The sequence below is a fragment of the Vigna unguiculata genome, chromosome 4, assembly GCF_037176805.1.
Source record: "Vigna unguiculata cultivar grain cowpea cultivar isolate G323 ecotype 2 chromosome 4, ASM3717680v1, whole genome shotgun sequence".
In the NCBI taxonomy this organism is placed as follows: domain Eukaryota; kingdom Viridiplantae; phylum Streptophyta; class Magnoliopsida; order Fabales; family Fabaceae; genus Vigna; species Vigna unguiculata.
In genome coordinates this window covers 19,740,412-19,766,488 of record NC_140795.1, presented here as the reverse complement: position 1 = coordinate 19,766,488, position 26,077 = coordinate 19,740,412, and the positions used below count along the sequence as shown (strand labels likewise).

General features: G+C 33.7%; 2 protein-coding genes and 1 long non-coding RNA gene across 6 annotated transcripts; 2 read left to right on the top strand and 1 right to left on the bottom strand.

Moving 5' to 3' along the window:
• The first annotated feature begins 4,347 nt into the window (after nucleotides 1–4,347).
• Nucleotides 4,348–7,220, top strand: LOC114181869 (elongation factor 1-alpha). The gene is made up of 3 exons (XM_028068482.2): nucleotides 4,348–4,466; nucleotides 5,439–5,916; nucleotides 6,019–7,220. The coding sequence occupies exons 2-3, from the start codon at nucleotides 5,455–5,457 to the stop codon at nucleotides 6,898–6,900; spliced, it is 1,344 nt and encodes a 447-aa protein (XP_027924283.1). The 5' UTR covers nucleotides 4,348–4,466; nucleotides 5,439–5,454; the 3' UTR covers nucleotides 6,901–7,220.
• Nucleotides 7,221–14,174: 6,954 nt separating this feature from the next.
• On the bottom strand, nucleotides 14,175–24,328 carry LOC114182715 (uncharacterized). Of its 4 annotated transcripts, none has more exons than XM_028069648.2 (3): nucleotides 24,112–24,328; nucleotides 22,043–22,722; nucleotides 14,175–14,193 (listed from the first exon to the last, which is right to left on the bottom strand). In XM_028069648.2, the coding sequence occupies exons 1-2, from the start codon at nucleotides 24,182–24,184 to the stop codon at nucleotides 22,070–22,072; spliced, it is 726 nt and encodes a 241-aa protein (XP_027925449.1). In that variant the 5' UTR covers nucleotides 24,185–24,328; the 3' UTR covers nucleotides 14,175–14,193; nucleotides 22,043–22,069. The 4 variants fall into 4 exon arrangements, with proteins under 4 accessions (XP_027925449.1, XP_085528756.1, XP_027925448.1 ...); XM_085672630.1 differs by lacking the exon at nucleotides 14,175–14,193 and adding an exon at nucleotides 14,474–14,490; XM_028069647.2 differs by lacking the exon at nucleotides 14,175–14,193 and adding an exon at nucleotides 21,658–21,796.
• Nucleotides 19,350–20,832, top strand: LOC146886910 (uncharacterized). The gene is made up of 2 exons (XR_014994588.1): nucleotides 19,350–19,846; nucleotides 19,921–20,832. It is a non-coding gene; the product is annotated as an uncharacterized LOC146886910 (long non-coding RNA).
• Nucleotides 24,329–26,077: the final 1,749 nt, after the last annotated feature.

The following is a 26,077-nucleotide window of genomic DNA, read 5'->3' as shown; positions in this document are numbered from 1 at the left end:
CTTATTTGAAATTGACTATTGAAAATAATTAGATAATAAATGCATCTCCCTCTTTAGTTAAGAGCTTAGTGCAAAATTTCTCTCCCACTTTCCTCTTTATTAATATTATGGAAAATGATATTTTAACCCATCTTTTTTGACCTATTTTTAACCCAGTACTTTAATCACCATTAGATAATCTATTTTGATTATTTTTAATGATGTGATGTGATGATCTAATGGTGATTGAAGTGGTGGGTTAAAAGTGGGTTAAAAAAAGTGGGTTAAAGTATCATTGTCCTAATATTATCCCTCTTTCTTCTTTAACTATAATGTACGAATGCGATGTGTGTATCGTACTCGATAGGTTGATATGTTTATTTTGGAGGAAATAATAGGATATGTAATAGATGTGTAGTATATGAATATTGAAAAATATATAATAATTCTTAAAAACATAATAAATATATTATTATTATTGTGTGAATCCAAATTAAAACTATATTACTAAAGTTGTCAACACAAAAAATATAAACTATTATCGTCATAAAAATACTACTACAAGAAAATTATTAAATAATGATCAATTTTAGTAACAAAAAATATGTTAGAGACAAATTTCCTAATTAGAGAACAATTATTTTGGTAGTCAAAACTTTGGTAATTTTTTAGAAGTGAATTCTCGTTACCCACTTAAATAACAAAGGGGGAAAAATTGAATCAATATTTTCGTGCTTCTCAAGAGTAGTGTGTTGTTTTTTCTCGTTCTCAAATTGGGTTATTTAAAGAGTTTTACTTGAGTTTTCTTTTAAAAAAAATAATTCAATTAATTCAAAAATAAAATCAAATAAATTCAAGAATTAATTTTTATTCTTTGCATATAAAAGATGATTTTAAGGAGAAGATATAGTCAGAGAATACTTGATTTGAAAATCAGTTTCAATTCAAAAGATATTTTTATTTTTGAAAATCGATAGAAACATAATTTAATTAATTTAAATAAAATCAAATAAATTCGAAAATCAATTTTTATTCTCTACAAAAAATATGATTTTTGGGAGAAAATATAATCAGAGAATACTTGATTTAAAAAACAGTTTCAATTTAAAAGATATTGTTCTTTTTGAAAAACTGTAGAAACATAATTTAATTATGTTTTAACCTTAATTGATTATGTACATAAAAAAATGATTTCACTTGTGATGAAAGATGATTTGACTGATAATTCCTTTTATGCTTTCTCTTTATCGAGAATGACTTTACTTGACTCCCTAAATACTCTATATCTTTATCTTGAACTTTACTTAATCTTGTAATATTTTTGTTTGAGTATCTATCAAAATCTCTAGCTTTTAAGGAAATAGTGCTGACATCTTTTTTGTTAACAATTTCATCTATATGATTAAAGTACTAATCTTTTATCTATTTTTTTATTGAGCAAATAGTTGTTAAATATTGAATTAATTAATATATCATTAATACTCTCATTTTAATTTTCTTTATTTATTCAATCGTATATAAATGAAAAAAACTAATAAGACTTATTTAATCTAAGCGTTCTAATTATCCTTTATATTTATATGTTCTACCATACATATATAAAATATTACTCGTTTGCTCACATCAAAGATTACTAATTAAAAATTAATAAGAGTTTTTATTCATTAATATGCATAAAATTGACTTTCAATACATTTTCACGACAATCTTAAAAGAATTAAAAAAGAAAACTAAGATAGAAAGAAAAAAAACTCTAATAAATAAATAAACTGAACAAGTCCTTATTTACTTGAAACCTCTAAATCTATTATTTGAACCAACTAATCAAATACAATGAACAAATATATAACTAAACCTTAATATTTAAAAGAATTTAATTTAGATTTAAAAAATAAAAATATAAATAAATATTGCATACGACAATATTTTTAATGAATTGATATTATATTAAACTTTCTTTTAATTTTAAAATAATGTATCTAATTAAAATGTATTTATTTTATAGAATTATAAAATATCTATATCTATATATAATAAAGATTTTTTTTTTGTCTTTGCTTTCCAATTTCACCATTTAAATAAATGTTTTTTAAATTAAATTAATTATTTTATTAATTTTACTTTTTATGTGATTGTTTTCTTAAATTTTACCTTTTTCTATTTGACATTTTTTTTAAATATAACCAAATATTTTTTAATTATAGAACAACCTATAAAATAAATATAAACTTTTCACAATAAAATTACAAAAATTATATTATTTTATAATTATAATAACAATGATAATTTTATTATTTTTTATTATTATAAAAAAGTGAACACATGTCATGCGTTTTCATTATTATAATATAAAATAAATTTATTTTAAAATGAAATTTTGTTTGTAACTTAAATTGTTTTAGTAAGGAAAAAAATTTGTAATATTATTTTCATCATTAAATATTTATTAAATGCTTACAAATATATTAATAAGTTTTGAAGAAAGAATTAAATGCACCTACTATCTCATCGAGATGAATAATCATTTTAAAACAAGATGAAAGAGTAAAAGAAAAGAATTTGGAAGAAATATGAGTATATATTATATACAAAAGTGAGAACGCATTCTTTATATATTTTTCATAATAAAATAAAATTGAAATTTTCAATTTTATTAAATATATATTATTTTAAAAATAGTTAATTAAAAAAAGTCACTTAAAGAATATAATTAATAAAATTAATTTAAAAATAAATATTACTTAAAAGATAAAATAGGAAATAAGATGTAGACATAATTTATATATATATATATATATATATATATATATAATAGTATAAATAAAATAATATAAATAAGTCTAATTACAACCGTGTGTTTTTTTATACAAAAAAGTTCAATATATATCCAGTTTCTATAGTGAAAAATAATGTAAAGCTTCAAATTTATTGAAACTACAAAATATTATTTACAGTTCATTAAAAATAGGTTAAATAAATCCTCTAATTCTTATTGAAAATTGAAATTAGTTCCATTTCAAAATTTTGACCCAATTTGTTTCTCTGACTTTAGAAATATGTGGGTTTAGTCATTTTAATAAAATTTTATTAAATTTATTTGATGTTTCAGATATGTTTCAAACGCGTTTCGTAACTAATATCGAAACAAAAATATGTTAAACGATGTAAATAACTCAATGTGACCCTCATCAAAATTTTGGCCCAATTTAATACCAATTAGTTGAAAAATGCGTTTGAAACGTGGTTAGTCACTGAAATGACCAATTTAGATATCAATTTATAGAATAACAAATTATTAATTACTAAAATAGTCAGTATTATGAATAAGAAATTACTAAACATTAACTACTAAGATCTTGACTATCCAAAAATTTCATAAATTGGTATATAAATTAATCACCATTATTTTTAATAATCAATAATTTTTTATTTTATAATTTGATATATAATTGATCACCATAATATTAATGATGACTAACAAACTATGGTAATTAAGGGAAAGATTTTCTTCTAGTGAAATATGGTCATTAATTAATTATTACAGATAATTTTTTTGGTAATCAAAACATTAACAATTTATGTTTAATGATTTTTTTATTTATAGTGACTATTTTAGTAACTAATAATTTTTTATTTATAATAATTATTTTAATAACTAATAAACTTTTGATTTATAAATTGATATATAAATTAATCATTATAAATTGATATATAAATTGATTATTATATTAATAACTAACAAACTAAACTATGGTAATTAAAATTCATCATTATATTTATAGAATTTGGATTTCAAATTATTATGAAAGAAGATATTTTGTTTTATAAATCTAAATAATTTATTAAGTTCGTTACTTAATATGTTACTTAATATATACCGTTTAAACAAAAGTTAACCAATCACACATATTTCCCGTTTTTTTAGTTTTAGTTTGTTTTATTTAAACGGTAAGTCAACATCATCGATTGTTAAGATTTATTATATAAAATATTTTCTTTTAATGGTAGGAGGGATGATTCAAATTAACTTTATTTTTGTAAAAGGAATTAATAAAAGAAAAAGAAATTAAAATCATGTTCATACATAATACATAAATAAACATAAAAAATATATGATGTAAAACTACCCTATATGTATGACTTATATCCTAATTAAAAGTAAAAAGTAATAAAACAAAATCTTAACTAATAGTTGCCCTAGAAAGGAAAAAATCACTGAACTGTACTGTGCGGCGTCGTTTTGGTAGCCGCATAATTGAAAGGTTACCTAGGGCTTCGTCACGACATTCTCGGGCCCTTCCGCACCGCCAGCGAAAGCAAAACGGATACAACTGGAACTAGGTAAAATACTGAGGGTATTTTCGTCAACACGGGAAAAAACTTGTAGCCTATAAATAAACCCTCTAACCCTCAATCCCTCACTTCTCTTCACTCTATTGTTTGCCTTTCTTCTCTTGCGGCTAGGGTTTTAGCGCAGCTTCTTCTAGGTATGGTCTCTTATACCGATTTAAGAGGTTTATTCCTTAGATTCATGAGTATCATATTGGATTGTGTTGCCTGCAGCTTATGGTTTCTTGTATCTATTGCTGATGTCTTTAATTTATCCAAGTTTTGTTGATGAAGTTTTATTCTTTCACATGAATTTTATGTTCTTTTTGATTTTTGTTTGAGTTGATGATTTTAATCGGTTAGATGTTTTCAAAAAAAGGATTTTTTTTTTCGGATGCTTTTCTAGCTTTGGAACAACTGGATTTGGTTTGATTTTTGTGGATTTGTGTGCTTGGCATATTCAAATCCCTGGATCCAGATCTGGTAAACGTTTTGTTGTTTGGTTTGAGATTTTTCTTATTTCTGATGAATAGATCTGTGAACTTTTTGTTTTAACTGATTAAAGTCGACGATTTTATCAGGTCTTGGTGAGTATTTATGGGATGCCATGTTAAATGTGTGGTTGTCATGAATTATGATTGCATGTGGTGTTGTATCTTATTTTAAACGTGTCTATAATTTGATCTGCGTGAGTATTTAGCTTGTGTTGCGTTCGATTTGCTTTAATTGATTATATCCGCTAGTAGTTTGCTTTTGGATTTGTTTTTAGGTACTATCTGATATTTTTGTATGTTATGCATGTTTTTGTTTTTAGGTGTCATCCAATTTTTTTATGGTTATGCATGTTTTACTATGTAAAATTTTGTGATCGGGTTTTCGATATTGTCCGATAATTTGATGGTTATCCATAGTTTTATTCTTTTACGGGCATTACCCCTTATTTTTTTTTTGTGGTTATGCATGTTTTCATATGTGGAACTTATGTGGTTGGTTTTTAGATATTACCCGATATTTTCTATTGCTATGCACGGTTTGTTATGCAAATGGCGAAGCTCACCTTATTTATGTTAGATGTGGCTATTTATTGATTTGCATTCTAACTCTTGTTTTTGACGGTTGTTTTTTTGCAGATACTCAAAGGCAGTTATGGGTAAGGAAAAGGTTCACATCAGTATTGTGGTCATTGGTCATGTCGACTCTGGGAAGTCGACTACCACTGGTCATCTAATCTACAAGCTTGGAGGAATTGACAAGCGTGTGATTGAGAGATTCGAGAAGGAAGCTGCTGAGATGAACAAGAGGTCATTCAAGTATGCCTGGGTGCTTGACAAGCTTAAGGCTGAGCGTGAAAGAGGAATCACAATTGATATTGCCTTGTGGAAGTTTGAAACCACCAAGTACTACTGCACAGTCATTGATGCTCCTGGACACAGGGATTTCATTAAGAATATGATTACAGGGACATCCCAAGCTGACTGTGCTGTGCTGATCATTGATTCCACCACTGGTGGTTTTGAAGCTGGAATTTCCAAGGATGGGCAAACTCGTGAACATGCTCTTCTTTCCTTCACTCTCGGTGTGAAGCAGATGATCTGTTGCTGTAACAAGGTAAATTATGTTTTGGAATTTAAGCCTTTCAATAATTTCTCATTGATCGTTTACATTGGTTGTTTAATTTATTTTAACTAATGTTGTCTTTCTCTGGATCAGATGGATGCCACCACTCCCAAGTACTCCAAGGCTAGGTATGATGAAATTGTGAAGGAAGTCTCCTCGTATTTGAAGAAAGTGGGATACAACCCAGACAAGATTCCTTTTGTTCCAATCTCTGGTTTTGAGGGAGACAACATGATTGAGAGGTCCACAAACCTCGACTGGTACAAGGGACCTACCCTGCTTGAGGCTCTTGACCAAATCACTGAGCCCAAGAGGCCATCTGACAAGCCCCTCAGGCTTCCTCTTCAGGATGTCTACAAGATTGGAGGTATTGGAACTGTGCCTGTGGGACGTGTTGAGACTGGTGTCATCAAGCCTGGAATGGTGGTGACTTTTGCACCAACTGGATTGACAACTGAAGTTAAATCTGTTGAGATGCACCATGAAGCTCTCACAGAAGCTCTCCCTGGTGACAATGTGGGGTTCAATGTGAAGAATGTTGCTGTTAAGGATCTCAAGCGTGGTTATGTTGCTTCAAACTCCAAGGATGATCCTGCTAAGGAGGCTGCTAACTTCACCTCCCAGGTTATCATCATGAACCACCCTGGTCAGATTGGAAATGGCTATGCTCCTGTTCTGGATTGCCACACCTCCCACATTGCTGTCAAGTTTGCTGAACTTATGACCAAGATTGACAGGCGTTCTGGTAAGGAGCTCGAGAAGGAGCCTAAGTTCTTGAAGAATGGTGATGCTGGTTTCGTGAAGATGATTCCAACCAAGCCAATGGTGGTGGAGACCTTCTCTGAGTACCCACCTCTTGGACGTTTTGCTGTGAGGGATATGCGTCAGACTGTTGCTGTGGGAGTCATCAAGAACGTTGAGAAGAAAGACCCTACTGGAGCCAAGGTCACCAAGGCCGCCCAGAAGAAGAAGTGAATCGTGCTGGGTGGTGGTTCATCAGGGGATGGTTACAATAAATGCTGGTTTCTTGCTTGTACTCTTGTGTCATCGCTAGGTAGATTGTTTTTCGTACTTAGTTTGAAGTTTCCACCATCATCTCCCAACTTTTGTTCCCAGAATTGGGTTCTTGATCGACGGTGGCGGCTCTTTTATTATTATTATTATGTGTTTTTATGTGTTTTTGTGTTTTTGTGAGAACCCCTGATTACATTTTTGTAAGCGCAGCAAGTTTTACCGCTTTGCTGCGTTGTTTGTTTGCATTTTAAATATCAGACTTTTTATATTTGTGTTTTAAATCCTTGCTTTGAATTTTATTTATAGTCTGTTAATTGTTATTGCACTTTTTATATTTTAACTTCATTTCTTTCCTAATTATGTTATTATTTTTATGATGTGGTTGTGTTTCCTTTCCTTTAATTGCAAATAAGACAACGGAGAACCAAGTTTAAGGGGTTTTCGATTTTTCGAGTTCTAAATTTTTTTAAGAAAATGACTAGAAAATTGTTAAAGGGATTTTCTCAACAAAGAATTTGATTTAGTAAACTTTATTTCTTAATGGGTTTTAACTTATATTTGGCGGTTGTTTATAGGTTTTACATACGGTAGTGTTTTTTTAAATGTATGTTTTATTACGTTTAGACGAAATATTTTTTAAAATTATGTCATAGTTTTTTGAAGTGGGTAGTCTTTCGGAAGACCTTAATATTTTTTATGTCTGTTTTTTAAAATTATGTTTTATTAAAACGTAATAGTGATATTTATAAAATTATGTTTTTTAGAATTGGGTGGTGGTATTCTTTTTTTATCATTGTGTCTTGTGTTCCTGTCTTTTAGTTGCAAATTTGACGACGGAGAACAAAATTCAATTTTCAAGTTCTAAGAAAATTTTCAAGTAAACTGACAAGAAATATTTTTTAAAGGATTTTCTGAACAAAAAATTTTATTTAGTAGTAAATTTATTTTTGTTAATGGTTTTTAACTCGCGGTTGTTTATGTTTTACACCAGGTGTTTGTTTTTAGAATTGGGTTTCGGAAGACATTAATATTTTTAAATATTTGTTTTTTAAATTTATCTTTTATTAAGTAAAGATGAGAGGATAGTGATATTTTTAAAATTATGTCTAGTGCTTTTAAAATTGGGTAGTCTTTCGGGGGACATTAATATTTTTATGTTTGTTTTTTAAAACTGTGTTTTATTAAGAGGAAAAATAGTGATATTTTTAAAATTATGTTTTTTAGAATTGGGTGGTATTCTTTCGGAAGAATTAATATTTTTAATATTTGTTTTTAAAATTATGTTTTATTACGTAAATTGGAAATAGTTATATTTTTAAAATAATGTTTTATAGAATTGGGTGGTATTCTTTCGGAAGACATTTATATTTTTACTATTTGTTTTTAAAATTATGTTTTATTACGTAAAGACGAAATAGTGATATTTTTTACCAAGTCTGGATTTGAAGAAAAGTTATGAAATGCGGATCTAAGATTTTGGGAATTAATAAAGGATTGAAGATCCTGATTTTGCGTTTCATAAGTAAACTTATAAACTTGTTACATATTTTGTCAACAAAATAATTTATATTTTTTTTTGAAAAAGAAGACACTTTTTTAATTAAGTATCTAATCTTTAAACATAATTTATTTTGTAATTTTTCTCTGACGATGATAATAAATTCTAATTTTGTTGAATCTTCTGTTCTAGTAAGATAGTAATTTTGTTAAATTGAATTTAGAGAGTTATAAAGATAAAAGTTTGAATCTGATTAATTTGATTAATTTGGTTTGGGTAAAATCGATTCCTTATATAACTAATAGTTAAATTATATTTTTGATTCCTATTTTTGTAGCAAAATTTGAATTGGTCTCTTAATTCTTTTTTATTTCAATCCGGCTTTTATTTTGAAAAATTTGAAGTGTGATGTTGTAACAATGTAAATGAGTTGCTACGTGTCAGTTTTTGAATTATTTGAATTATTTTTATCTTTTTTTTTATTTTTTCAATTTTTTTTTAAAAATTGAACATTTGCCATGTGGCCTGCTGATATCGTGCCACGTGGCAATGACAGTACCACGTGACAATGCCACGTGTCACTATTATGGCATGTGTCATTTTTTCATTCTCAATTTGATTCATGTATTTTAATTTTTGTCTTAATTTAGTCTCAATTTTTGTAAAAATTATGCAATTTTGTCTCTCTCCAAATTGAAACAAAAATTATAAAATGTTATACAAATATTTTTATTAAATTTAATTTTTTTATTCAAATTGATATTTTTATTATATATTATCAATAAAACTAAATTTATTTAAATTTGTTTCACATTCAATTTTACTTAAAATTGTTTTCAAATTTTAAATTTATTTGTTACATAAACTAGTTAATTTTTCTTAAATTATATAATTGTTATATTTATACCAACTAAAACATTTGTATTTTACACATTTTAAAAATATGCAATTATTTAAAATATAAATTCAAATAAAAAAATAATATTAAAATATGATGTAATAAAATATTAATATAATTTATAATGTTTTTTGTTATTAGCATTATTTTCTATTAACAACTTTAAAACAATTTTAAATAAATTTTAATGTAAAATATAAATTAAAATAAACTTAATCTTGTTAAAAATATTTACTTGAAATATCAATTTTGATAGAAATATTTGTGCACATTTATATAGAAATTAAATTTGGTTTCAATTTGGAGAGGGATAAAATTGCACAATTTTTACAAAAATTGGGACTAAATTGAGACAAATTAAAATACTGGGACCAAATTGAAAATAGAAAAATGACACATGGCATAATAGTGACACGCACTATCATTGCCATGTGGTACGATGTTAGCTTGACACGTGGCAAATTTTAAAATTTTTTAAAAATTAAAAATAAAATAAATAAAAAATAAAAAATTCAAAAAAAAAATAAAAAGAAAAATTCAAAAAATCTAGGAACTGACACGTGGCACCCCATTTAACACCGTATTACACCAATAACAGAAATGATTTGATTGCATCAAATTTCCCAAAATAGGGACCAGATTGAGATAAAAAAGAATTGAGACCAAATTCAAATTTTGCTACGAAAATGGAGATCAAAAGTATAATTTAACCTATTTTTTTTTAAATGATTCAATTTGTTTTTTTAATTTTCTTTTGATTTATTTAAGTTCTTCAATTTGATCAAGATGTTGACGTTTTTTAAATTTTTGTTTGTTTGAAGAAACAAATTACTACGTATTATAATAGGTTAGTGGTAATATCACATGATATTGTCTCATGTTTTATTATCAAAAAATATAATATGTTTTATGTAACATCCCATTTAAATAATAACATAATTAAATGAAACATCACACATAATCATAAAAGGACATTGTCATGAAGTGGAAATGTTACTCCTTACAGTTTTATCCATGATATTTGAAAAAAAAGGCACACCACGATGTCATTAACAAAACGGAAAAGAAGTTTAATAATATCCAAAAGCATGCTCAAGGAGCAAGGAAAATACATGGGCCACAACCCTAAAAGAGTAATTGGAACATGGGGATCCAACCCAAGATAAGTTACGTAGCAGTGATGATCACGAGAAGTTCTCACATCTGCTCACATCAATAAATTGATGATCATCACAAAAGGAGAAAACCACACACAAACACACAAGCAAACATAAAGGGTAAACTAGAGTAAAAAGGGTTCTATCATGCAATTGAACATACAGTTTAAAAGTCAAGCATACATAAATCCACCCATGCATTAATGACCGACAAGCAAAACACTAAGACTCAAGACACAATTACTCGGATACATATAATGAGTTAGATTCACTGGATGCTTGCACTTGTGGTGACCTCTACTACTCTACAAAGCCAATTGCCAATGAGTTTCACCCTACCACTCACAAGGTTAGCCTTTAAACATCTAAGGTCATTATCCTGCCAACGACTAGGGCCTCCTGCTACTCTCACCACTTGAGTCAGTACGCTCTACGTGAGACTAACTGACCTTTTAGAGTGCTAGGATGCAATCCTTACTTGAATCCTTACTAAATTATATAATGAGGCACCACCACGAACCTTCGTGGAATTACGTCCTAATCATGAGGCACCACCATGAGCTCCCACTAACAGGGGTTATGGAATTACGTCCTGACCATGAGGCACCACTACGCAACCATCGTAGAATTACGTCCTGACCAATGAGGCACCACCATGAGATCTCACCTACAGATTCATGGAATTATGTACTAACCATGAGGCACCGCCACAAAACCTTCGTGGAATTACGTCATGACCATACCAATATCATGTCTCACCAACCAACATAATAATTATCATGCATAACAATCTCATGCCAAAATATATAACCAACCATCCCATCATGTTTCATATGTATAATCATACCAAGCCCATCCATTCCAAACCAACAAACAGATCATGCATACATACTCATATGTTTTATACTTTAATTAGGGGAAATCCACTCAATCATACACTCAACACGAAAGGACAAGGAAGGAAATAACATTAGAGCATGCACCAATCTCGCTCAAGCTGTGACCCTCGCTCAGGCGAAAGAGACCTTTCGCTCAAGTTACAAGCTCTCGCTTAGGCGAGACTGTTATCAGAAAACACTGCAAGTTTCGCGAGCTTTCGCTTGGGCGAGCTCCCTTCGCCTGAGCGAGACTACCCTTCGCCGAAAAGAGAGACTCCCTCGCTTGAGCTGCTTCTGAAGCGAAACACATAAGGTTCCCACGAGTTCTCGCTTAGGCGACCCCCTCTCGCTTAAGCGAGATGATTCGTCGCTCAAACGAAAGCTCAGAGAGCTCGAGCAGCAACCTGGGCCAGCTTCTGCTATTCTTGCCTAGGCGAGACAAGCTCGCTTGGACGAGAATATCAGTTCTCACCATTATTTCACGCATACAAACCAGGTTCAAACCAAAAACATATACCATGCATTTTTCACACCATCAACAAAACCATACAAATACTTAGGAACACAGAACAACCCAACAACAGGAAAAATAACATAAAAATATGAAATCCTAGATTTTCTTACCTGGACAAAGGATAACTAATAACACGAGCACACTACGGAGGAACACCACAACTCCAGGAACAACTTGGTGAGCTGAAAATACTGACACTAGAAACAAAACGAGGTCACTAAGATGAACCTAGTTGGAAACACGAAAGTAAAGCTAGAGAAGAGAAGTTATGGATTGAAGACAAACTTACGTGGAACCGAAGTGGAGTTCAACCAACTTGATGAAGAACGGGGCCAAACCCTAACAGAGCTCACGAAAAAACCAAGGGAGAAGGAATGGGAAACTGTTTCTGGAAAATGAAAGAATGAGGGGGGTTAGGGTTGGTTTAGGGATTTTGGGTACCTTAGGGGCAACCCTTAGGTCCAATAGTTAAGGACAAACCCAAAATTTTAGTACAGAAAAAAGTGAGTCTTACATTTTATATTCAGTTTAGTTTATATTTTAAAATTTTGATTCAGTTGAGTTTTCATTTTGTTTTTTAATTTAAATTAAAAAAACCATTATTTAAAATATAATGAGAATTGTAATTTTATAAATTTTAATATGACATAATTATATTTCTAATATTATTAAAAATTATAAGTTTAAATAGAAATTTTTTTATTCAAATTTAGAAAGTAAAACATATAATTTATTTGAATATATATATATATATATATATATATATATATATATATATATATATATATATATATATATATATATATATATATATATATATAAAAGTTATTGTGAAACTTAATTACTAATTTGGAAAACTATAAATTTGGGATGAATACCTTTTCAAATGAGTTTGTATACAATAGGGTGGTGGTTCACAAGACCACCAGAGTCTTTCCTTTTGAAGTTGTATATGAATTGAATTCTCTCACTCCTATGGACCTCATACCTTTCCCAAATCCTAGTCATTTCATTCATAAGAAAGGGGTATCAAGTTCCAAATTTGTGAAGAAATGCATGAGAGGGTGAAGTCTCAAATACAACACCAAATCGAGAGATATTCTAAGCATAATAATAAAGGTAAGAGGGATGTGATTTTTGAAGGAGATTGGGTTTGGCTCTATTTGAGCAAAGATAGATTTCCAAAACTCAATTCTCGCGGTGATGATCCTTTTAGGGTGGGTGATTAAAAAGATTAACAACAATGTATATAGGCTAGAGTTGCTATGTGAGTATTATGTGAATACCACACTTTCAATGTGTGTGAGCTAACCCTTTTTGTAAGAGATTTGGAGGATGATGAAGATGAATAGCCTCTTTCAGATTGAGGTCAAATCATTCTCAAGAGGGAGGGAATGATGGAAAACCTCTAGCCAATGGCTCAATCAAAAGAAGCATGGCCAAACATATTCAAGAAGATCTAGAGTCATTTATGCAAGGTGAAGTAAAACTCTTATTATCTTGGGCCATCATGGAGCATCTAGTAATGTAGGAATTTGTTGATGAAGGATTATCTTGTTTCCTTTTAGATTTATGAATATGGTGAAGTTGTTTAAGAAAGCTTTTCGAAAATTCTCACTGGACATTAAGATAGCAAGCTATCTAGATGTGAAGGTTCATTTCTCAAGCTCATGAAAGGGAGAAGAGAGTTGGATTAAAATTCAAAATAGCTCACGGTTTTAGCAATACTTAGAGAACAAAAATGAAAGAAGAAACAAAGAAAATGGAAAGCATAGAAGGTGGCGCAATGGAGGAAGCACGTCACTCATAGGGGGGGTTCTAAGTCAACCAAACCCTAGAGATGAGTGATGGTGCCACCACTTGCAAGCAAGATAAGACAAATGTGAGTTCACTTCATGGAAGGAGAGCTCACGGTTTTTGGATGGTTGAAACACAAGTGTATAACATCAAAATGATCAACCCTTTTACAAGATAAGGAACCCCCTTTAAACAGAAGTCCATAGGGGTCCTTTAGCAAAAACATAAACATGAAATGGATCAACTAGCAAACCTTAATTTCCTATGCTAGAGTGCCACACGGCCAAAATGAGAAGCATTGGTTGGTGGATGCATTTCTATGAGAATTCTAGGCCAAAAGAGGAAGGAGACCAAGTAGCCTTCAAAGGAATCAACCAAAAAGGCAAAAGGAGACAAGGTACATGTCGACTTTTGCTTTTACTTTATGCTTTTTGCTTTCCTCTCTCTTCCACATCATCCACATGCTTCAATCACCATGCGACACCTAGCATGCTCTACTTTCTTTTAATTACCTACAAAAATAAGACAAACAAAGATTAACATGTTGGTTTAAGTTAAGCTAATCTTGGTCAAAGGTCAATTTTGCGTCAAAGTCAACAAGTCAACCAAAATAAGTCAACTAAAACCAACTTAGGGAATTCAAACTAAAGTAATGAAAAACAAAGATAAAGGTGATGGAATAGAAGACTCCCCTCTAGACATGCTTCTAGTGATCCTTCTTGAGGGTGCTTCTATGGAGGTGTCATGGTTGGTCACAACTTCATCATCCTCCCCTTCTTGGAGAGAATTCGACCACGAATTCTTAAACCCTACATCAAAAGGAGAAAGATCACAAACATTGAATGAGTTACTTATGTTGTAGCTTAGGGGTAAGTCTAACTCATAAGCATTGTTGTTAATCCTCCTAATGACTTGAAAGGGGCCATCCCCTCTAGGGAGAAGTTTAGACTTCCTTTGAGTAAGGAACCTTTCCTTTCTCAAGTGAAGCCATACCCAATCTCCCTCTTAGAAGATGACTTCCTTTCTTCCCTTGTTACCATCCTCTTGTTGTTTCTTAACTCTCCTCTCAATGGTTTCCTTGACTTGTGAATGCAAGTCTTAGATGTACTTGGCTCTGGCCTCACCATCTTGGCAAGTCCATGCCTCATGAGTGGGTAGGAGAAGGAGGTCTAAAGGACTTAGGGGATTGAATCCATACACTACCTCAAAAGGGGAATGAGAAGTTGTGGAATGCACAACCCTATTGTAGGCAAACTCTATGTGGGGAAGAAGTTCCTCCCACTCTCTAATATTTTGCACTATCATACACCTCAACATTTGACCTAGGGTTCTATTAACCACCTCGGTTTGACCATCACTTTGGGGGTGGCAAGTGGTGGAGAAAAGAAGTTTGGTGCCAAGTTTACCCTACAAAGTTCTCCAAAAATGGCTTAGGAACTTGGTGTCCCTATCACTCACAATTGACCTAGGTAGGCCATGTAGTCTCACAACTTCCTTGAAGAAGAGATTTGCAATATAAGTTGCATTATCAATCTTATGGCATGGAATGAAATGAGCCATTTTAGAAAACCTATTCACAACCACAAAAATGGAATTCCTACCATTTTTTGTCCTTGGGAGGCCTAAGACAAAATCCATAGAAATGTCAACCTAAGGCTTGGAAGGGATGGGCAAGGGGGTATAAAGACCATAGGGTTGAACTCTAGACTTGGCTTTCATGCATGCTATGCAACTCTTGCAATGCTTATCTACATGCTTCCTCATGTGGGGCCAATAGAAATGTTCCTTTAAGACTTCCAAAGTCTTGTTTGGCCCAAAATGCCCCATTAAACCTCCCTCATGTGCCTCTCTAATGAGTGATGCTCTTAAAGAATCTTGGGGAATGCAAAGTCTCTTACCCTTGAAAAGATATTGATTGAGAAGGTAAAAGTCTTTGTAAGCACCTTGGTGGCATTCACTAAGAATGGGAGAGAAATCAACATCCTTTGGATACAACTCCTTAATATGATCAAAACTTAGAAATTTAGTTTCAAGGATGGAAAGGAGGGAGTGCCTTCTTGAAAGCGCATCCGCCACAATATTAGCCTTCCCTTGCTTATGTTTGATCACATATGGGAATTGTTCCAAGAACTCTACCCACCTAGCATGTCTCTTGTTTAACTTGCCTTGACTTTTCAAAAATTTGAGTGACTTATGGTCACTATGTATCACAAACTCATTTGAAAGAAGATAGTGTTGCCAAGTTTGCAAAGTCCTCACAAGAGCATAAAGCTCTTTGTCATAGGTGGAGTAGTTGATGTGACTCCCTTTGAGTTTCTCACTAAAATAGGTTATGGGGTGTCCCTCTTGGAGAAGCACGACCCCAATACCTACATTGGATGCATCACACTCTATCTCAAAAGTTTTGGAGAAGTTATGAAGGGCTAAGAGTGGTGCATTGATCAATTTTTGTTTTAAAGTTATAAAAGCCTTTTCACAACTCCATCAAACACTTTTGATGACTTATTCACTTGCTAACTGAGCTTGCGTGTGAGCATCATTGAGTTTAGTATCTTTTAGTTCCATTTCAGCTGAAATTGTTTAGGTCATGTATGATTCAACTTGTTTGTGCTGGAAAAGAAAATTTTGATGGCCTGTTGAGTAAGAAGAAAATGATAGTGCATTTCACAACTCCATCAAACACTCTTGATGACTTATTCACTTGCTAATCGAGCTTGCATGTGAGCATCATTGAGTTTAGTATCTTTTAGTTCCATTTCAGTTGCAATTGTTTAAGTCATGTATGATTCAACTTGTTTGTGTATTTTTGATTGAGTTTGGTTTTGTTAATCATATTCTAGACCTATTCCTTAGGTTCATTTTGGTGTGCCATCTTTCTTGATTTGCCTTATTTTTCTTGCTTGTCTTTATTGGCTACCCTTTGAGTTTGTCTACTAGATCCATCAATTGATGTTATCCTTGTCTCAAATTTGAGCTTTTCTTGTTTTTTGATTTTACTCTCAAGTGGCAGATTGCTCATTTGCTCTTGTTCCTTTTTGGAATCTGGTAACTTACTGTCTTGGCAGCCCTTGTAAGTGAAGCCTCCTCTTGAAGGTGGAGTTGTGAGTGACTACCCGAGAGGAATTGTGGAGTGAGCTGGGACTTGGAGTACAAGATACACTTGAGGGATGTTCGTTATGTGGCTGGACCGAGAAAGAGAATAACAAAGAGAATTGCAGCCCAAGGTCTTTTCTTTTATTTCTTTTTGTGTTGCTTCTATTTTGTATCACAAAATTTGATGTATTTTCCTTTTTAGTTTGCTAGCTGTTTTTCCTTTCATTTGGCTTAGGTGGGAAAATGCTTTAGAGCAATCCCATCCTTAGCTTGGTTTATAATAGTTTTAATCGTGCAGTGAGGTTCAAGGGGTTCCAAAGGCCACTTGTTTCTTCATTTAGGCATTTTTGTCTAATTTATGTTTTCTTGTTCTTTATGTTTTCAATGTCTAGGTTCTGCGTGTGATATGCATGCTTGATTTTTGTTTTAAGTCTATGTGGTATTTAGGACATGTGTTTTAACTTGTAGATGACCTTTCTTTGGTCTTAGGAATGTTTCTTTTCTTAAATTTCAAAATTGTTTTTTTCGTGCTTTAGTTGTCTTGAGATTTTTACTGAGAAGTTTTATGAAAGCTAACTACAGATTTCTGGCTACGAAAGGTTTGGTTCCTAAGCTTGTCTAAAGTGACTCACCTTCCTTTCCTGGGAATATCTTTAGAAAGTTTTCATTTTCTTTCTTTTTAGAAATTTCACTTAAACTTTGAGAAAATTATTTTTCACACTTTGTTTTTACAATGAGTTGTTCTTTGTATGTTAGTTCTTCTAGGTTGCATTTAGGTAGGCATAGTAGTAATGAGTTGCATCATACGATTCATAGTGACATTCCATTCTTTGGGAAGGATATAAGACCCATATCATTTAGATATTGGATGTGGGGTACAGAGAAGTTGGTGCAACCATTGTTTTGTAAATATAGTCAGTCTAACATTCTTAGGCATATTATTTCTAGGTTTATAGGACGTGCATCTGAGTGTGGCAAAAGAGACAGTCTAGAGTGAAAAAGGGAAGAGAATCATGCATGAACACTTTTTATGAGTTGAAAGAATGCATGTGGAAACAATTTATTCCTTCATTTAGGATAACTCGAGAGCAACAATCTAGATTAGAAAACTTCATTGACATATGTGATGCATTCATCCAAAATCTTTCCAGGTTTTTTAGACAAGAAAAAGATTTTAAGAACAATCTTGAAGGCACTTGAGTAAGCAAAGAGAGAGAGCATAACATAAGAGAGAGAAAGAAAAGTCTGAAAAGCTTAGAGCTTTTGAAAAGAAAAGAGAAAAAGAAAAACTTGAGAAGCTTCGTGCTATTGAAAAGAAAAGAGAGCAAGATGAATATGAGAAAAATGTGAGGAAAAAAAGAGATGAAGAAGAAAAGGCAAAAATGCAGAACTTAAGAAAAGAAGAGAATGAGAGAAAACATTTTGAAGAAAGAGAGAAAATAAGACAAGAGAAAGAGTTTGAAAGAAAATCAAAAGTGGTAGAGTTAAAGATCAATTCAAACGCAAAAAGGGAACTCATCGAGGGATTTAATGTTCAATCCTTCACTACTCCCTTCCATGAAGACCCATTTTCCAAAGGGAGTAATCCCATCTTTAAACTCTTCTTCCTTTTTCATTAAATCTTCTATTTTGTTTCCCTCTCAAACATTTTGTTCTCCATCTCATTCACTTATTTCATACTCCTCAACTTATAGTGCCAAAACACACTTTGACTTTAAAATAGAAGTTCAACAATCATCTAAGTTAAAGTGTAAGACACTCTTTTTGTGAAGTGGGTCCAATATCATCTTTTTTAAACTTTAAGAGCCCATTTTCACACATTGAACATTCAAATATATTGCATGGTCATAATAATTTTAGTGAAATTTTGTTCGATGACTATAGCAGATTTGTTTTTGATCCTGGTAGAACTTCAAATTTAATTGCTATGAGCCTTCAACAATCCTCTTGATCTAAGGACATATCCTCTTCAAAAGGGAGGGAATGATGTGATCCCAACAAGGCTTATAGCTTGAACCATTAGTTAAGCCTATTTTTTTATTTGTTTATTTTTAATTAAATAAATGTTCGTTCTAAATTGGGCTTTTATTAAATGCAGCCAATTTTTCCAGGCTTGGTCCATGTGCACATCAATTGCATATTCCTATGCGTCTTGGGCCTTTGATTGCTGCGGCCCAATTCCCACAACACCTTCATTGTCACACGTGGAGGCCTCCTTTTGGGCTTCAGAATGAATCTGGAAGGGAGCTGCCCAATTCTTCTCCACACCACGTGCAGCATCTGCCGGTGTATTTTTTGGGCCAGCGTCTTATGAATCCAACATCACTTACGCATACAACCGCTAGGGTTCCTCAACAACGTTGCCTCTCTTCCTTTCGAAAATCAACCTTCACGCTAGGGTTCCTTTCCCGCTTGGCTAGGGTTCCTCAACATCACTTATACACATACACACACACACACACACACACACACACACACACACACACACACACACACATATATATATATATATATATATATATATATATATATATATATATATATATATATATATATATATATATATATATGTCGCTAGGAATGGCAAAATGGACCGGGCCCGACGGGCCGGCCCGCCAGCCCGATAGAAAATACATGGGCCGGGGTAAGAAATTCAGTCCGTCAATCCGAAACAGCCCGGCCCGTCAAGCCCGCTGGCCCGTCGGACCAGCTCGCGGGCCAAAACGGGCCAGCCCGCGCCCCGTATTACTTAACAAAACAAATAACCCGTGCATAACTCCCTCCCTCACACACTGCACCCACCAGACCAGACACCTCACAAAACACTCTGCGCGACTCTTCTTCTCGAATCTCTTCTCTGCGCCATACACATACTCGCTTCTCATCCACCCACGTCGCCGCTGGCCACCACGAAACACGTTGGCCACCACGTCATCGCTGACTATACCCGCTTCTCCTCCACCGTGACATCCACCACATCGCTGAAAACAACACAGTGCACGGAGAACGCAGAGCCACCATCAGACTGCGATTGGCGGACGATTCCGACCGCCACGACCACCGCCAAGACAGGTTTGTTCGTAATTTTCGTTCTGGTTCCCTTTCTCCCGATTTGTAACCTAAATTCTTGATTTTCGTAACCCTAGATTTCTGATTTTGTGATTTCCGACCACAACGACCCATTCTGTGAATCCTAATTGCTGTAGCTACTTCCATTAATCGCTGTTCATCCTTAAGTTTTCCCCAATTTCAATTTCGTAGCTGCTACCATTAATCGCTCATTTAGATTTGAGGTAACCATTTCGATCCATTTCTTTTAATTGAGATGAACGATTGGTCTGGATTTTTGTTGATGTTTGTTGGACTGTTGTATAATGGTATTGTGTTGCTGTTTTGAGCTCCTAATGTTGATGTTTTGTGCTGTTGCTATTTTAGCACATGGTTTTGTGCTGAAAATTGTAGCTATTATAGTAGAAATTTGTGTTGTTATATGGGTTGCTTTGCTGCTTGGGTTCTTCTTGTTTGTGTTTTTTTTACTGAGTTTTTTTATTCTATTTGTTTACGACACTGTGGACACGTTCCTTCCAAGAGGGAGCAAGCAAAGGCAATGGTACGAAGCAGACATTTGCTGGAAGATTGAGAACGTGATAGCGCAGGAAGGGGTTCAGAGGGGGAGAGGGTTGAGTCTAAGAACAGGTGGGAGCAACGAATGAAGAACGTAAACTTTCAAGCGGTGACTTTCAGTGAGGACTCTATTACGGAGGTGAAAGGCATGCTCGATGAGCACGCTGCGGGGTGGGGATTGAAGAGGGAAGATGAACACATTGTCCTCACTTGGAAAGGACACATCGTGGTGTTTGCCTCTGCTTGGTTACGTGCTTGAACTTCATTTTTTTTCCGCTTTGTACTTTATCAATAACAGACATTCATTATTTCCCTACTTAGTCATGGACTATTGTATTAATGCAGACCACCTTGACTATTATACTCACTACTGCTGGTAGATTTATATACTGCAGACCACCCTGAAGCTGAACTGAATCAGTTATGTTATTGTATATTGGACCACAAATTATACATATGAGAAAAAACTGGCGGGCCAGCCGGCCAGCCCGCCAACCCGTCAGCCCGCAGGCCGGGCCCAGAAATGCAACCCGTTTTACACTGTCGGGCCAGCCCAGCCCGGTCTGTTTAATACGGGCCAATAACGGGCCGGGTCAAAACGGGCCGGGCTGGCCCGTTTTGACACCCCTATATGTCGCTAGATTTCGAAATTTGATATATATTCATTTCTAATAAGAATTTCTTTCAAATGGATTTTCAATCCATGTTAGAAGGTATGTTTTAATCCGTGTGGCCCACACAACTTTTCTCTAAAATTTTCATTCTTTTGCATTGGAACAACTCGTCTATTCCATCCTCTGCTTCTGTACTTCCAAATTATCGAATACCACAAATCTCAATTAAGTACGAAAACACAACAATGAATTATATCTATATAGAGATAAGAAATTAAATAACATAACATCAGTATAAATTACACCTTCAATAACTTATATAAGACATCCTTTTATAATTTGTTCATTGAATTACATTTTTTAATCACTATGTATTACTCTTAAACTATTTTATTATCCTTTTATTGCAAGTTATAGCATTACGCTGACATAGAATCACAGAAATACAAACAGATGCTTATAGCACCTTCTAATACTCTTTCGCACACCCTATTAGATAAAATTCAAGCAATTCCCATTAAACATGGAGGTTCCATTAATGAAATGCTTATTAATTTCAACATGTTGGAAAAATATTATTAAAAAATAGGCTGCTAACATTCATCAAATATGAGAAAGGCAGAAGCATTCCAAATAAGAGACATGTGTAACAAAATCTAATTTAGACAATAATAAAAAATAGAGTCGAGATAAGATAGAATTAAACAAGTCCATAGTGTCTCAAAATAACGTTTGGTTGGCAACAAGCTGCAGATTAGTGTCCTTGATTGCCAGCTTTGGTATGCTGTGTGGACCGTGTTCATGAAGAAAAAAACAAGACAATCTTGAGCATTCATCATGTATAACAAAAAGCTTGCAAAAATACCAGAATTTGCATAAAATACTACTGCTACTAATTAGTCAGCAGACTTAACGGTTTATGGTATCAGAAGACGAGATCAAATCTCAAGAGTGTAAAACAAAATTCCATGCGCAGACTGAAACTAATGCAGGGTCATACCTTAATCTTCTAATGCTATCAGTAAAATACCTGAAAGCTCAAAACAGTATTTTCAGATCACAAGTTTTTGAAAGCTGAATCATGAGTCCCTTTTTGTGGGGTGAGTCTAGCCAGAAGCGCCTTATTATGACAGTGCTCTGCGTCCACAAAGTAAAAGTTCCCATTGGCCTTAAATGTGACAAAAGGCCTTTGGGTTTCCGGTGGTCGAATATCGGAAAACTTGATAGTCTTTGGAATTGAAGTTGCCAGCCAGGACAGCATCTCCACCTCGAAGCTGTCCGAACCCGGCTGCCACCTGAGTTTGTGAATATACGGGCTAACGAACCAATGAAGGGCAGCAGTTGTAGAGGCACTGAGGAATATTACAGATGATGCCACTGCACCTTTGAGGATGACATTCATGTCGGGGGATGTCATGAAGGTTATGACCGGACCGAGGGACACCGAGAGGCAGCAAGTTGAGAGAGACAAAAGTTTTACTTTCTTTATGGTGTTTGAGATCGGGCCATGATAAACAATTCCAGTTTCCTTGTCGGGTTCCACTGATTGTCCTCCACCACGAGGTCCAATGCTAATCTTGTCATCTTCCTCTGCAGCTGGGGCTGGTGATGCCCATCTTCTTTGGAAAACAGCAAGATGGGACGAAGTTTTATGAGATGGATTGGGTGTAATGGGCCGTCCACAGGTTGAGGACCTAAAACATTGGTATGCTGAACCATGGAAACAAAGGTATACAAGTAAAAATAAAAATTTTAGTAGCTATATTCTTTTGGAACAATAATAATTAAGAAAAAACTCTGATAGGCATGGAATTCTAACAAGATGCAATCAGAAACATCCAAGAGCTCTATACGAATTATAGAACATAACCAATTTAGTTTTGCTAAATAAGAATCATTTTAAGGGGGAGGAGCGACGCACATTGCAAGACTAAAATGGAAAATTAACAACGGATTTCTTCAGATCATACGAAAAATTATGTAAGGGATGCTTCCTCCAGACAGCACTACGTGAAGGAAGCACATGGGTTTGGTGTTTAAAGATATTTATTGGATCCTGATTTGAACTAACGTATGAAGTACTGTTTTTCTGTTACTTGCTACTACTTTGTGTCATTTGACGGCTTTTGTTATAGCTAACAGAGTATTAGCATTTGGCAAGAACTGAAACATTATCAACCATGGCTTGGAAATAAATCATGCCATAGCAAATGATTCAATTGAAGGTGTCAAAATAACCTTATAACTCTGTTAGTTGGTAACAACAATTGTACAGTAGGCCGGCCTTAAGCAGTTAGAAAGAGTAGGATAACAAATGTAGAAAATAATATAGACATAAGGAAAGGATGATAATCTTCTCATTTGACAAAAGGATTGGCCTGGATAAGACTAGATAGAAGGCAGGATCAAACACCTAAATTCATCTTTCATTCTACTCCAGAGAATTGTAATAGAGAATAGATGTTTTTTTTTTTTTTTTTTACACAAACTTCTATGTTAGCAGAAACTTAAAAAGAAAAAGAGAGATGAAATTAGTTTTCCAAAAATTAAAACTCACTTATCTTAAAACTAATTTGTAGAAGTTATCCCAATTAATCAGTCCTTATGAAATATGAATTTAAACTTTTGCATAAATTGGTTAGGTAGAAGTTCATCCAAACAAACCCTAATTCACACCGAATCACTTTGATTTCCGAAATTCAGAACCATTAGGGACCAGTTTCGTACCAGTTCCATTAAAATTAAACCTCAAAATCAAGCAACTCAGGTGCCAAACAACTCTAGATCCGTAAATGGGATAAATAACCTAAAAATGGATATTCAGCACGCTTCACAAATCTAACATAACAAAATTTGAGGCAAAGTTTCTCTTTCATTCGATAAAAAGGTGGAAAAACTATAATCTTTAGGTTGAAAGCAAGATCTTTATGGTGCCCATATAACCCGGTTTAAGGGATACCACAAAAAAAAAAAAATGAAGACCCCACAAAGAGATCGTGATAAGTTTACAACTTTTGGGGTTGGTCTGCAAGGTCTCGTGGAGAATGCAAAAGACTGGCGAAAGGGAGAACAGAAATAGCGATAGCAAAAGAAGAGAACCTGAAGGAGTGGTTCTGCAGAAGTGGCGGGAACTCTGTGATCGCAGCAAGTGAAGGAGAGAGGTTCTTGCCATGGCTGCGCTTACGAATTACCGTGCCACAGACACTCTGAGTTTAGGGCCACATTCATGGGTGGGGGAAGCTGAATAGTCCGACCCGTTTAAGATGGGGTTAAGGTCCGCCAAGTCAGTTATTCAATCAGGCTATTTATGAAATAAAGACATAATTAAGTTTTGAATTGCAGCACTTGTAAGAAGTTTTTGTTTCATTAAATGTTTAATTTTTTTACTTTTTGAAATATTCTGTTATTCGAATGAATAAAATGCTCTAGTCATTATTTTTTATTTTTACTTGTTTTAAACCTAAGATATTAAGATATGTTGATGTTTATTTATATGTTTATTAAAAGAGATTCAGAGATAAGAAAAGAAAAAATAAATATTTTTAAGTTTATAATTAAGTTTTGAATACAATCTGTAAGGTACACTTTATTTTCTGTCTTTAATTAAAAGAATGTCCCAAATCAATTGGGCCTAGGGCTGGCCCAAAGGGATCCAACAACCCTAAACTGTCCTAATCCTAACCACTATGCTCATCTTCATAAAACAGAACTCTTATTTCCTCTTTGAGCAGCTGCGAAGCTCTGTTAGGGTTCAACCAATGTTTCTCATCAAGTGAGCCCAGACCAGTTTTCTACTCTTCATAAGTCAACTTCCAACTCGTGATCTTGCTCCATTCTGTTCATTCTTCGTAGTTCCAACTAGGGTTGTCTTAATGATCTCGTTTTAAGCTCGTTCCACAGTTTTCCAGCCTTCAAAGCTATTCCTTGAGCTATTGTTCATCACGGGTTCGGGTGTCGAAGTCCTCTGCTAACCCCTTTCCAGGTAAGGGAAGCTAGGGTTTATGTTTTTAAAGTTATTTTGCCGATTTTTGGTTTGTTTTATGGTTGTGATGCTTGAATGAGGTTGTTGGTCGAATAAAAATGTATGGTGTGCAAGTATGTTTGATTGATGTGGCACTACTATTTTTCTACACTGCACACTTTTCGTAAAATGACGATTTCTACTACGTTAACCGTTGGATCGAGCTGAAATTTTAACAGCTGATCCTTAACACACAATTCTTGACTTTGAACGGTCGAATCTTTAATCGAAGCTCTGTAGTGAGAGCAGTTTTTATCGCAAGATCGCTGTAGTTTGGTTGTTTCTCTGATCTTGAATGGTTATTATTGGCTTGAATCTAATTGTTATGTGATAAATGATCATGCATGAGTGATGTGATTCATGGATTGTGGATGATGGGTTTGGGATAAATCTTGGCATGTGATTTCAAGGAAATGGTTGGTTATATATGTGGTCATGAATTCGGTATGAACAATAATGTTACATTGATGACATGGTATTGGTATGAGGTGAAGTTCTATATCCCCGAATTAGGAAGAATGTGATGGTATGAAATCAACATGGAATATGAATGAGGATGGGTTACAAAGGATGGCGTGAGGTGTTAAATGCATGATCAATATTATTTGTTTGTTTGGAATGTGATGGTATGTTGTCAGTACGTAAATCCACGAGTCTCTAGGTGAGACTTCCTGGTGGTGCTTCAGTGGTCGGGACGTAATTCCATGGCCCCTGTTAGTAGGAGTCCATGGTGGTGCCCCATCTATATGGTCTGGTAAGGATTCAAGGTAAGGTTGCATCCTGACACTCTAAGGAGTCAATTAGTCTCACTTAGAGCGGACTGACTCCTGTGGTGAGAGTAGCAGGAGGCCTGAAACTCATTAAGGGCTAACCTTGTGTGTGAGGGAATTGATTCATTGTAACACTTGTAACACATAGCTCGGGGGTGAACAGCTCGAGGGTGAGCAGAGGTATCCACCACAAGTGCAAGCATCCGCTGAATCCGACCTGATTATATGTAATCCGAATGAGTTGAGTCTGAGTCTAGTGTATTGCTTGAGAAGT

Coding starts and splice junctions, on each gene's coding strand:
- LOC114182715 (XM_028069648.2), bottom strand. CDS start 24,184: ATGGCAAGAACCTCTCTCCTTCACTTGCTGCGATCACAGAGTTCCCGC. Junction 22,723..24,111: donor CTGCAGAACCACTCCTTCAG/GTTCTCTTCTTT, acceptor TCCATGGTTCAG/CATACCAATGTTTTAGGTCC.
- LOC114181869 (XM_028068482.2), top strand. CDS start 5,455: ATGGGTAAGGAAAAGGTTCACATCAGTATTGTGGTCATTGGTCATGTC. Junction 5,917..6,018: donor TGATCTGTTGCTGTAACAAG/GTAAATTATGTT, acceptor TCTCTGGATCAG/ATGGATGCCACCACTCCCAA.